A 12,152-nucleotide genomic window follows, 5' to 3' on the forward strand; every position below is an offset into this window, starting at 1 on the left:
CTTATTTTTCATATTTAAGATACAATAATAGCTTCCCCCCTATTATCCATGGTACAGGAGTATCAAGCATGTACACAATAAAAACAGTATAGTCATTGGCGTTGCTTATGAAATGCTTAATTCATGCTGTAAAAAGTTCAAAGTAGTAATCTCCAAATAAAATAATGAAGAATGTGCAACAAAGCTGAGATCTTACTACTGGACACACAAAACAAAACCAAGTCAAAACCAAGATTGGCAGCATGAACCTATAACCAGAAGACTTAAAAAAAAAACCACCAATCACATATTGGGTACCTACTATGTCCAGGCACTTTATGAACACTCTCTCACTTAATCCTCTCCAAAACTAATGATCATGACAAAAATAACTTGTCCCAGGTCACACAGCTGATAATGGCAAAACAAGGACTGGGATCTTTTTACACCAAGCCAAGGTTCTTATCACTGCAGGCTAGTATCTTCCTCTTCCACTATTTTGACAATGTCACAATTTAAATCTGCATTGCAAAAATAGATTCTAAAATTCTTTCTGCACTCTCCTTATAACCAGACACGGACTGCCTGATAGCAGTTGTAAGTGACAAGGATTTTATGCCTTAGAAGACGACAGTCACCTGCCAGTGTTTATCGTGATCACGTATGGACTTCTTGCCATAGTGACCTGACTCAGTGGGACATCAACCCAAGAAAACAGAAATAAAAATTTTTAACTTTGTCAAACATTTTTGAGAACTCTGTAAATATTTCCCTATCAAATACTAGCACTAACAGCTGAAGCATGTTCGGCTAATATTTGGATTAATGCCTGTCATTTTGAAACTGATGTACCTCAAAGCATACTTAGAATTCTCACCTTCAGTAAGCTGTTGTTCAAGGTCCTTTATCTCTTCCGTTTCTTTAGCAATTCTAGAAAGTATCTCGTCCAAACGGCTCTCAAGCTGTCTGTACTGCTGGTTCATAACGCCAAGTTGTTGTTCTTTACCCCTTTTCTGAGCCTTCATATGGCACTAAATTGGAAAAAAAAAATCCAAATTCTTTCAACGTTTATAAAAATAATCCTTAATAACATTTATAAGGAAGAATGGAAAAGAAAATGTAACAATTTGCATCTGTCTTGTGTCAGACACTGTGTTGTATTCACATGAACAGTTTTCTTTGTGACCCCATGGACTGCAGCATGCCAGGCTTCCCTGTCCATCACCAACTCCTGGAGCTTGCTCACACTCATGTCCACTGAGTCGGTGATGCCATCCAACCATCTTGTCCTCTGTTGTCTCCTTCTCCCCCATCTTCAATCTTCCCAGCATCAAGGTCTTTCCAATGAATCAGTTCTTCCCATCAGGTGGCCAAACTATTGGCCAAAGCATTCAGCTTCAGCATGAGTCCTTCCAGTGAATATTCAGGACTGATCTCCTTTAGGATGGACTGGCTGGATCTCCTTGCAGTCCAAGGGACTCTCAAGAATCTTCTCCAACACCACAGTTCAAAAGCATCAATTCTTTGGCGCTCAGCTTTCTTTATGGTCCAACTTTATAGTCACACCCATACGTGACAACTGGAGAAACCATAGCTTTGACTAGACAGATCTTTGTCAGCAAAGTAATGTTTTTATAATATTTTTGGGGAAACAGAGACATGACATAAATACTTCCTTAGAATTCAATTTTATTTTCAATTCTTTATACAAAGAAACATTTAAGTTCTATAAACTGGGAGTTGAGACAGACCTCAAAGACCATTTAGGCCAGTGATCTTCAAGATGGAGGGCCCTATGGAGGCACTCCCTTCTCTAACCACTACCTATATCCCTGGTAGAAAAAGAGCTTTCACACACCCACACATACCTTGGCGGTCATTGCTTTAGGGAGCTACTGTTAACTCAAAGGACTGGATTGTGTTTCTCAGGTGTGCTGGGATGAAAAACAGAACCAATGATCTAGTCTAACTCCTTCACGCATGAGAACTGAATCTCAGATCCACCAAATGACTTGCCCAGGTCTCCTTAGGCAACTGTTCTTATGGAGACAAAATAATTCCCCAGAGAACCTGTGTCCTCCCACTCACACTCTCACAGCTCTAGTTTGCCCCCACAGGATCAGAGGAACAGAGCAAAAATAAATCAAGAGAAAGTTATCAGGAGAAAGAACTATATCCATCTGAGTAACAAACGCCATGCTTCTCAAGTCTAAGACTATAATTTGATTATAAAAGAACATTCCTTGATTTTACATGCTGTTGCCTCCAAATTCAAGAAAGAAAGTCTCTCCATTTCTGAAGAATAGATGAGGGCCAGCTTGACTCAATGGGATTTTCAAAACTCCTCCTACTCTCCCAAAATACCCATCTGAAATCTTTCTCAAAAGGTAACTAAAGATAAAAGTTTAAATTCTAAGTAAATTTAGGATTTTTGTGGCACAGAGTGAATTTTTAAAATCTTCTGTCCTCTTATCTGTATCAATAAATCTTAAAAATTCACTATTAAAACTTATACTGAAATCTCTACATGCAGGACAAAAAATTAGTTCAATACATCAATGATCTGCATTAAACACATGGGAGCAAAAGTATAGTCAGCGATTTTACTACTGTGGAGCTCACAATAGAGGTACTGTAAAAACAGGAACTTACATCTCTGACTCCTCCTCCTTTCTAAGTCCTTTGTACAGAGAGAGAGAGAGAGAATGATCATACCTTAACTTAGAATGTGTCCTGTTAAAACCGAGCCGTTGAGAACAGAGGAGCTGTGGGCGGAACGCTTTCTAATGTTGCCTTGAAATTCATGTGCACTTCCCTCTCTGACAGTCACATTTTTGTAAGCGCCTCCCGAGCCTCTAACCTCCCAGCTCTTCAAACCACATTCCTGGCGGAGACTGAGCGGCAACCCAGCCCGTCCAATCGCAAGCAGCCTCTGCAAGCAGGCCCCACCCTCCCCGCTTTAAATCACAACACAGGAAGCTCCCCCAAGCCAATCGCGAAAACCTCTGCGACAGATTCCCACAGGCTGATTCCCTCCAGGGGTAGTTACCTTCTGCTTCCACAGGGCGCAGTTACACAGTGAACGGGGATACACATCTCCCCTTATTACGTCTGTTCCTCGGATACCTCTGCTTCTAGCTGTGAACCGTTTTCTCTAACTAAAAGGGGATTTGATTTTTACATAGTATCTTTTGCTTTTGAAAACTTGTTAAATGCTTAACGTTTGCTGAAAACTTGACTAGGCTTGGCACTGAGCTAATTTTAAAAGTAATTAATCTCTTTAGATTTGTAACTCCTCTGTGAGGAGAAAGTCATTGTAGCAGCATAAGCATGGGCTCTGCCTCTTCTTAAAAGGGAGACTTGGGAAATCATTTAATCTTTCTACATCATATTTTTATCTTATTTGTTGTTGTTCAGTCACTAAGTTGAGTCTGATTCTTTTGTGACCCCATGGGCTGTAGCCCGCCAGACTCCTCTGTCCATGGAATTTTCCAGGCAAGAATACTGGAGTGGGTTGCCATTTCCTTCTCTAGGGGATCTTCCCGACCCAGGGATGGAACCCACATTGCCTGCATTAGCAGGCAGATTTTTTTTTTTACCACTGAGCAACTAGAGAAGCCCCCCCACTTTTTTTTTTTTTTTTCATCTTATGCAAGTTAAAAAGTCACCAATCTCATTTGGATGCTGTAATAAAATAAAGTTCCTCACCGTATATGCCTAAAACCAAGTACAATGCAAGACACATCATTGTCACTTAATACGTTTGTTTCTCATCCTATCTCATTAACTGCGTTCTCATCTCTCAAGCTTTTACTTTTAAATGCTATTTGCAATTCAGAAAGATACTTCATCTGATTAGATAATAAGTTAGTCTATATCTGCAGAAAAATATGCAAAATACCAAGCTTGATTCTTTCCCTCTTGCTAAAATGTTCACATTTTGCAGCATAAAATGAGGTGCCAACCAATAGCCAATAAGGTGACTTTGTGCAAACTGGAAAAAGATGCTCCTTCTGGGTAAATGAATTAAAGAGAGACACCCTCTCGTACTCAGACTAAAGTTACAACCCTAGAACTAAACTTCAGGAGTCTTAAAATCTGGCCTGCATGCTTCATCCCCACTAACACCTTGATTCTGACTATCTTCAAAACTTGCATGCCTGTCCTCCTTTTCCTTTCACCTCTTTCTGTATGTAACACTTCACAGACACCCAGTGTGTACTGGACTCCCTGTATGCCAAGACTGTCACAGTTGTTTGTTGAAAGCAAACAGACAATCTAGGGTCTAATTACACTCATAGATCACAGAACTCAAACAGCAAGAAAAGGAGCTTTGAGTAGGAGCGATAGGCCTGATCTTCCCTGTTTTCCTTAATGCAATCATTCTAAACATAGTATTGGCCCTTGGGGATACAGTTCCTGTCCTTAGGGGCCTTACATGTGGTGGTCGACTTCTGAGCAAATAAATGTGATAAGGGAAGATATTACAGGCCATATTATATATTATTTAAAATCTCTAATTTTCCATGTGGGCTTCCCAGCGGCTCAGTGGTAAAATATCCGCCTGCAATGCAGGAGATCAGGTTCGACCTCTGCACTGGGAAGATTCCCTGGAGAAGAAAATGGCAATCCATTCCAGTATTCTTGCCTGGGAAATCCCAGAGGAGCCTGGCAGGTTACAGCTGGGTCGCGCAAGAGTTGGATATGACTTAGTGACTAAATAAAAACAACAAACAATATGTATACACACACATATTGTATACACACACACACACATAAACATGTCGCTCACATTTGTGTGTCAAGCTAAGAGATTTTCAGAAAGGACTCTGAGACTAAAAATGATGAGACATAATATCTATTAACAGAAAAAATGATATTCTCACTCCCACAGAACAAGCCAAAGCTCTCTCCGTTTACTTACACGTTTTGGGTCTTCGGAATCCAGACTATCAATAACTCTTTGGAGGTCCTTGATCCCCTCCTGCTTTTCAGCAATTTCTCCTCTTTGCTTTTCCATCTGCATTTCTAGATCAAGAGCTTCCTGGCGTAATTTATTTAGAAGTTGTATCCTGCCACTCAGCTGCTTGAAAAGAAAGTCTTTCTCTGCTTCTGAAATCTAATTCCCCCCACACCCCAATACACAATTAGCAAATGACAGAAACACTGATTTTCAAATTTATAGAAAACAACTAGTACAATTTTAAAAAGTACAATTGCATGCTCTATCAGATTTTTTTTAGTAAAAGTAAAATGTAAGAGTTATCTAGGCAACCCATTCATATCTTATGCTTTTATCTTTATTACATGTAAAAATGTTTATAAGAGCTTATGAAAAGTAAATGCAGGTAGTAATGAAATTTGTCATTCCAGTACAAATAACATAAATTATTAATAATAATAACCATAGCCTTAACAGTAGTTGACTTTATACAACACCTACCCTTGTATTAGAATATCAAACTAACTGACAGTGTAATGAAAGCCTTTATTATAAGGCTCTATTATCTTTAAAAATATAAATATTTTAAAAATATATAAATAACTCACTTAAAATAGCTATTTTTTCCTAAATACATTTTATAAGGATCTATTTACTTAAATACTTTGTACACTATTTACTTCTATCAATTTATCTACATAAAGCTTTGGCCAGTGCTGTTTTAAAACATTCCTGTAAATTCTGAATTCTCATAAACTGCTCTTGACGGCTCTGTGCGCCTCATCTCCCGTCGCCACCCCTTCTTTGCCTCCCGTCGCCCCCGCCAGACCTTCACCCAGCCCCCTCCTCTCCGTGACTGCCGTCACTTATGTAGTCCAAGCCGCCATGTCTCGCCTGTGCCAGACCACAGCCTCCAAACCAATGCACACATCTCCACTCTTTCCACCTCTCAACCCACTTCACTCTCAGCAAGTAGGAGAGTGACCTTATAAAAATACAAGTAAGATCAATCACTCTACCACCTAAAGTCCTTCAAAGGCTTCCTATTACAGTCAGGATAAAATTCAAACCCTTTAAAATGGTCTATGATGCTGGCATGAGCTTTAACCTCATCTTGACTACATGCTCCCTCACTCTGCAGGGGACTCTTTAGTCTGAAGCCTTTTGCACACTCGGTCACCTCCACCCGGAAGCCCTCACTGGCTCCCTCTCATCCTTTCTCAGCCTAAGTGTCGCCTCCTCAGCAAGGCCTCTGTGGGCCGCCCCAATCTACATCCTTTTTATTGTTTCTGCTAATTTTCGTTTTTCCCCTCCCTAAAACCTATGCTGTTTATCTATACATTTCTTCTAAACTTATTTTTATTATCTATTGCCTACTTCCTGTCCTGGAGGGAGGAACACAGCTATTCATTACTCAAGGCCCAGCCCAGGCAGCAACTGCCACACAAACCCGAATCAATTTCTGGTTACTAAACAATCTGAAAGTAACAACACAGGGTATCTTTTTAAAAGAATATGTAACTTGGACTTCATGTTCTTTTCTACTTACTATGGTGTGAATACAGTTACCATCAAAATTTTGAAATACTGATTTTTAGAAGTTGCAAATAATTAAAACCTTTTACATACTTAAAAACTAAAATGTCAAAATACTTCCTTTTTTGAACTTTCTTCCTATTCAACTACGTTACAGGTTCTGAGCTGTTTACTTCTTCATGACATCATCTTTTTATATACTGAATTTTATATCATTTATATTTTTGCTGCCTGTGTTTAATAATGTTATTATAGAGATGTCTTCTGGCTGTTAATCTAGGTCCCAGGATCTTAATGGTGGGGACTGTTTAATTAAATTAGGAAAGATATTAGGAAGGAGTTTCCCTTGATAAATTAGACACTTTCATAATAGAGTAGATGGAATGTATCTTTTTTTACATAAAAGTAATATATACCTGTATACTCTATAAAATGCTAATAAGATGTCATCCTGAATGGCAGGAAATGAAATTGGAAAATGCTAGAACCATGTTTGACTCTGAAATTTGTTATTCCACAATTAATTAGGCAGCAATGATTTAAAGACTGTTTGAAGACAGTCTTTACACAGTTATGAAGAGGGAAGCACATTTCATTTTTGGCATTTCCTCTTAGCAATACAGCTTTACTTTAACCTACTTTTTTAAGTTGTACAGCTTCTTCTAGTTGTTTAAATTCTTCAGTGGCTCTTAAAATTTGTTGTTCCGCCTTTTCTATTTCACCATGCAGTTCTGATAGTCGAGCTTGTGCTACAAATTTAAAAACCATGCACACAGACACACACAAGAAAAATCTTTAATTCTCAAATTTCTACCTTTTTCTTAGCAATAACTTCCTCTCCCCCCCAATTTAACTCTGTAATTATACATCACATGAATATAAAAAAGTAATTGCTTAAGATGGTTTTCCTCTCTATTAATCTATAGAATAGTTTCATGATATGACATAGAGCTATAATTGATTCATTTACTTGTAAAATTCTTAACATAAAAGGGGCTTTACTTGATAGTCCCCAAATTAAGGAACTTTTGAGAGGCTAAGGATTTTGCTTGAAAATATGCACTTACAAATCAATGATTTTCTACCTCAAATTTCTAATTTCTCTCCCCCTTCCTCCTTCCCCACCTCCTATAAAACTATGCCCCCTTGAAGCTAGTCAGTACATATATCTGATTTAGTTTTGCTTTTCCCTTCCAGAGCCTTGAATATAGTGTATGCAGACATGGACAGCCAGCCTCATTTTTCCTGTCTCCAGGTCAACCTCTGTTGGCCTTCTGAGTTTTCCAGTTAGCTGCCAACCAAGGGAAGATGGGCCACTAATCTCACTGGCTGAGATCCCCACAATGGGCCATCATTACCAGGGAGACAGATGCATGAACTCAAGACTGCTTTCTAATTCCTTCATATGCATACAGCTAAGTGGGTAAGTGCATTCAAAGCTTGCCATTTGGAAGGTCTCTAAGTGTCCCCTTGGGTTGATTTCTTTCTCTTTATGACTGGCTGCCAGGAAGTGGTAAGATTCCTTGAATTACATGATTTGGGAGGCAACTGAGGAAATGGAGTGTGGGACAGGTCAGGAAGAGTCAGAGGTCAGCCTTAGACCCAAGCCTAAGGAGAATACACTAAGCCGGCTTACCCAAAGCACTGCTTCAGGTTTCAGCAACACGTATAGCAATCGATAACTGCACTTGCTTCAGTTATTACTAACTGTGCCTTTGAACGTGCAGGTCCAATGGTGAGAAGAATTTGTTGTCAGGACAACCAGATTTAAGCATTCTTGGAGCCCCTGGACATGTTGCCAAATTATGGTCAGAGTATAATTCTCCCTCATAACAGGAATGATTAAAAAAGAACCTGCTCAATGAATCACTACTTTTGTTGTAAACTTCTCATGTAAACAACATCATAATAAATACCTTCAGCATGTTTAACTAGATTTAAAAAATCAGCATATATATTCAATCTTTTTACATATTTAAAGAACTGAAAGTAACTTGTTTTAACCTGTACTTATTTTGTTCTCTTTGTCTTCCAGCTGTGTGTCCAGTGGCATATGGGCTTTCAAGTTCACATGCTCGTTTCTAAGTTGCTCCCCTTCCTCTGGCTCCATCCTCTTGATCTCAACTGACTGGGCATTATCCGCAATGTAACTCTCTGTGGCGAACATATTTCTCTTGTATCTGGACTTGCCAATGTAAGGGCTTTCATCTGGGGCTTTATCAACGTCAACATACTAAAAACAAAATAAAGACAGCTTATGCTTTAGTAAGTAACTGCTATGCAGTCAAGTGACATTTTTCGTTTTATTAGTGAAGAATATAGCACAGAATTGCCTAAATACTAATCTTACATATATAGAAGTTAAAAAGATATATAAAACTATATATAAAATTCTTGTATATTATTCTTAATACTAAAAAGGAACTAGAACAAAAAAATGCTCTCAAGAAGATTCCTCTTCCTATCCCTGAAGAGTGAGCTGGACTGATTGATGAAGGAAGTACCTACAGATATGCGCTTTTTTAAGTACCACTGAATCTCTCAAATCAGATGTCTAGGTGTTGTATTTTGGTTTCTTGGCTGGCATATAAGTAAAATCTCAGTCTAATAAATTTTAATTACTGAATTTTTACTAAATGATATATGATGTTGATTGGAATCACTGGATCTTGGAGGTTAAATGGCTTTCCATTACAGTGACATTTATGGTATTTGTATAAATAGTGACTGATGAATAGTGAACCCAGTGACTCCTGAACAAACCATACAGGGAGATGACTATGCCATGGTCACTGAAAGAGGCAGAGTGCAGTTTTCATGGAAGTTTGGATTTAAGGAAGTTGATCAAACTACACTTTTGAGTGAGATAACTGACGATCAGAAGGTTGCTCTGGGTTACAAATATGGACGTGGGCAAATATCCTTTTGGGGCTTTTAAACTCTTATGGACACTGCTCTACCTCCCTGAGCTAGATCATTCACAGACTGAACCAAAATACATTTACTCTGCTGACAGCCTCATTACAAGAATGTGATTAACAATGAAATTTTTTTAAACATCACCACTACCCTGCCCTCCCCTGCCCCCTTCTATCCTGACTTTAACTTGGATTACTACAAAATTAAAATAACTCACCTCTGAGGGATAATAATTTAGTGGCTCAAATTTAGCATCGATTTTATAAAAAGCCAACTCCTGTTCCAGTTCATACTGTTTCTGACATGCTCGCGTTAGTTCCACGGTCTTCTGTCTTAGCTGTTGGCCCAATTTGATGAGAAACAACACACAGACTCAGTAAGTCAGTATAAAGGTAGACTGGTGTGGCAAGTTTTAATCATAACTGATTATTAGATTTTAAAAAATGCCACAGCAAATAGAACATTAAGAGCATTTTATCTTAATTCTAAAGTATTATAAAAAATGAAACACAAAATTATCCTTTCATAAGAGATCACATAAGAGACCTTTGAAGTTTATTATTTTAGGATATAATGAAAAGTTTTTTAAAAAATCATTTAAATTTGCTTTATCCAAATGTGAAAATAACTCATCAATTATTTTTAAGTAACTAGTCTACTAAGTATCTGCTTCCTGATTTTTATAATAATTGGTACTAATTTATTTAATTGATTAATGATAGCTTCATGGATAGGCATGATATTAGATATTAATTACAAAGAAATTAGGAGTGAGAAGGATGAAAATAGGAAATTGGTTTTAACTGTTTTACTGCTCTTGCTGTCATATTTTGGCTAACAACATCTTGGTTTTAAGTGTTTAGAACATTATTTTTGTAATAGAGGATAAGGGATATAAATAAGCTCAATCAGATCCAAATATGTGATATTATTAAATTTTTAATAAAGTAATCCTACTATATTACAACTTTTTAGTTATTCTTGGAAATTTTAGGAGCTAAAAGAAAACAAATCATTTAATCTAATCTTCTGAATTTATAAATAAACTACAAATGCCCAAGTATCGCTGTTTTTTTTTTTTTGCCAGAGCTCCAGATTTGTTTCTAATGAGCAGCCATGTTTAAAAACAACTGGACTATATGAGGATCTTTTACTGTTACCTAGTTTGTTTCACTTTTTGTATTTCATATTCAGTGCTCCTATTTCATTTAGTTTATGTTTTTCAATTTCTCCATCTTTTTTTTTTGATGTTCTCAAGACTTTATCAAGCATAGTAGAAAAGCTTTTGTACACACACATATATAAATATATGAATAATATATATATTTTAGAAAACTTATGAATTCTTGCCTAACTAAAAAATTTATGACATTTTGATTCCACATTTGACAGTATGAATTGAATGCTAGATTTCTAATTTAAAACAATATGCAACAAGCAACAAAGGTTTACTATATAGCACAGGGAACTATAGTCAATATCTTGTAATAACCTATAATGGAAAATAAATTTAAGAATAACACATATGTATAACTGAATCACACACACAAAAAAGAATTCTACTTTTTGAAATTTAGTAATGTTTATCTTTTTGCCAGTTTTTCAAAATATTCTATGGACATCTAATAACAATGCATGAAATACAAAATTTTAAATATATTTGTGTAGGATATGATTAATATAGATTAAATATAAATCTATTTTATTTAAACTATTAATGATATCACTCAAGATGCTCCTATTCTTATTTTTTCTGCACTTGATAAAATATTCTCAGAGAAACGTATTAATATGATTATGTATTTTTTCCTTTCCCTTATATTTCTTCTGACTTTTGCTTATATATCTTTCTTTCTTTGTTGTTAAGGTGTCCAGTGGTTTATGATATCTTCTTTGTGAATTGTACCTTTTATTATTAAAAGTATTCATCTTTGTTTCATTTAAAATAAATAACTTAAAAAAGAAACTGAATCCCAGATTGGTTAACTGACTTGTCAGATGTTAGATAATTAGTGTTAGAAATTAAATATTTTATTAACTACCAGTACCAGCTCCCTTTCTACTAAACCAATTCTTGATTCATTTCAAAGGTCCACTAAGTGATTTCTGCTTTTTCATTGCCCCCAGCATTCAACAGTAGATACTAGACAAAAAATATGCATGCAGAAAAATTTCTTTAATACAAAAATGCAAGCTGAAGAGAATAAAACAAAAACAAACATGAACATTTTATAAGGTCCAAGAAATCAAAGTCGTGCATGATTTACCTTTCAGTCACCTCCTGACTATCCATCTGAGGGGAAGCAAGGCTAACAGGGATAACGGGTAATCCTGACTGAGAACTCACGGTATGCGAGACACTCAGCTAAGCATCTGGCGTGTGCTATCTCACTAAATCTTCACAACCACCCGGTGAGATGACAAAAGCTGTACAGAGAGGTTAAATAAGTTGCCCAGTTGCACAGCTGATAGTGGAAGAGGCAGAGCTCAATTCCAAGCTTCCTGATTTCAAATCTAACACTGTTACACTACACTGCCTTCCATGTCCTGCCGTGGGGTGTCAAGCACATTACCCACACAAATGCTTCACTAATGCTCACAAGTCCCTGAGTCTCAAGAAAGCACCTCACAACCAACAGTGTCGACGACTCTTGGGCTCTTCTCCTCAAAGATCAGCAGCAGTGTGTGCTCAGTTGCCCAGTCGTTTCCAACTTGTTGTGACCCCATAAACTGTAGCCTGCTAGGCTCCTCTGTCCATGGGATTTTCCAGGCAAGA

At 37.1% G+C, this 12,152-nt stretch overlaps 1 protein-coding gene across 3 annotated transcripts in view; it reads right to left on the minus strand.

The window, feature by feature from the left end:
- Nucleotides 1-12,152, minus strand: part of CNTRL (centriolin) — an 81,392-nt gene that overhangs the window by 45,550 nt on the left and 23,690 nt on the right. For all 3 annotated transcript variants that reach the window (XM_043927158.1, XM_043927156.1, XM_043927157.1), the window contains 5 exons: nucleotides 9,594-9,713; nucleotides 8,462-8,690; nucleotides 7,097-7,206; nucleotides 4,904-5,098; nucleotides 857-1,010 (listed from right to left, as the gene is read on the minus strand). In XM_043927158.1, the coding sequence (XP_043783093.1) occupies nucleotides 857-1,010; nucleotides 4,904-5,098; nucleotides 7,097-7,206; nucleotides 8,462-8,690; nucleotides 9,594-9,713 (808 nt within the window). The remainder of the gene's footprint in view (nucleotides 1-856; nucleotides 1,011-4,903; nucleotides 5,099-7,096; nucleotides 7,207-8,461; nucleotides 8,691-9,593; nucleotides 9,714-12,152) is intronic.

This window comes from Cervus elaphus, chromosome 16, assembly GCF_910594005.1.
Source record: "Cervus elaphus chromosome 16, mCerEla1.1, whole genome shotgun sequence".
NCBI classification, from domain to species: Eukaryota; Metazoa; Chordata; class Mammalia; order Artiodactyla; family Cervidae; genus Cervus; species Cervus elaphus.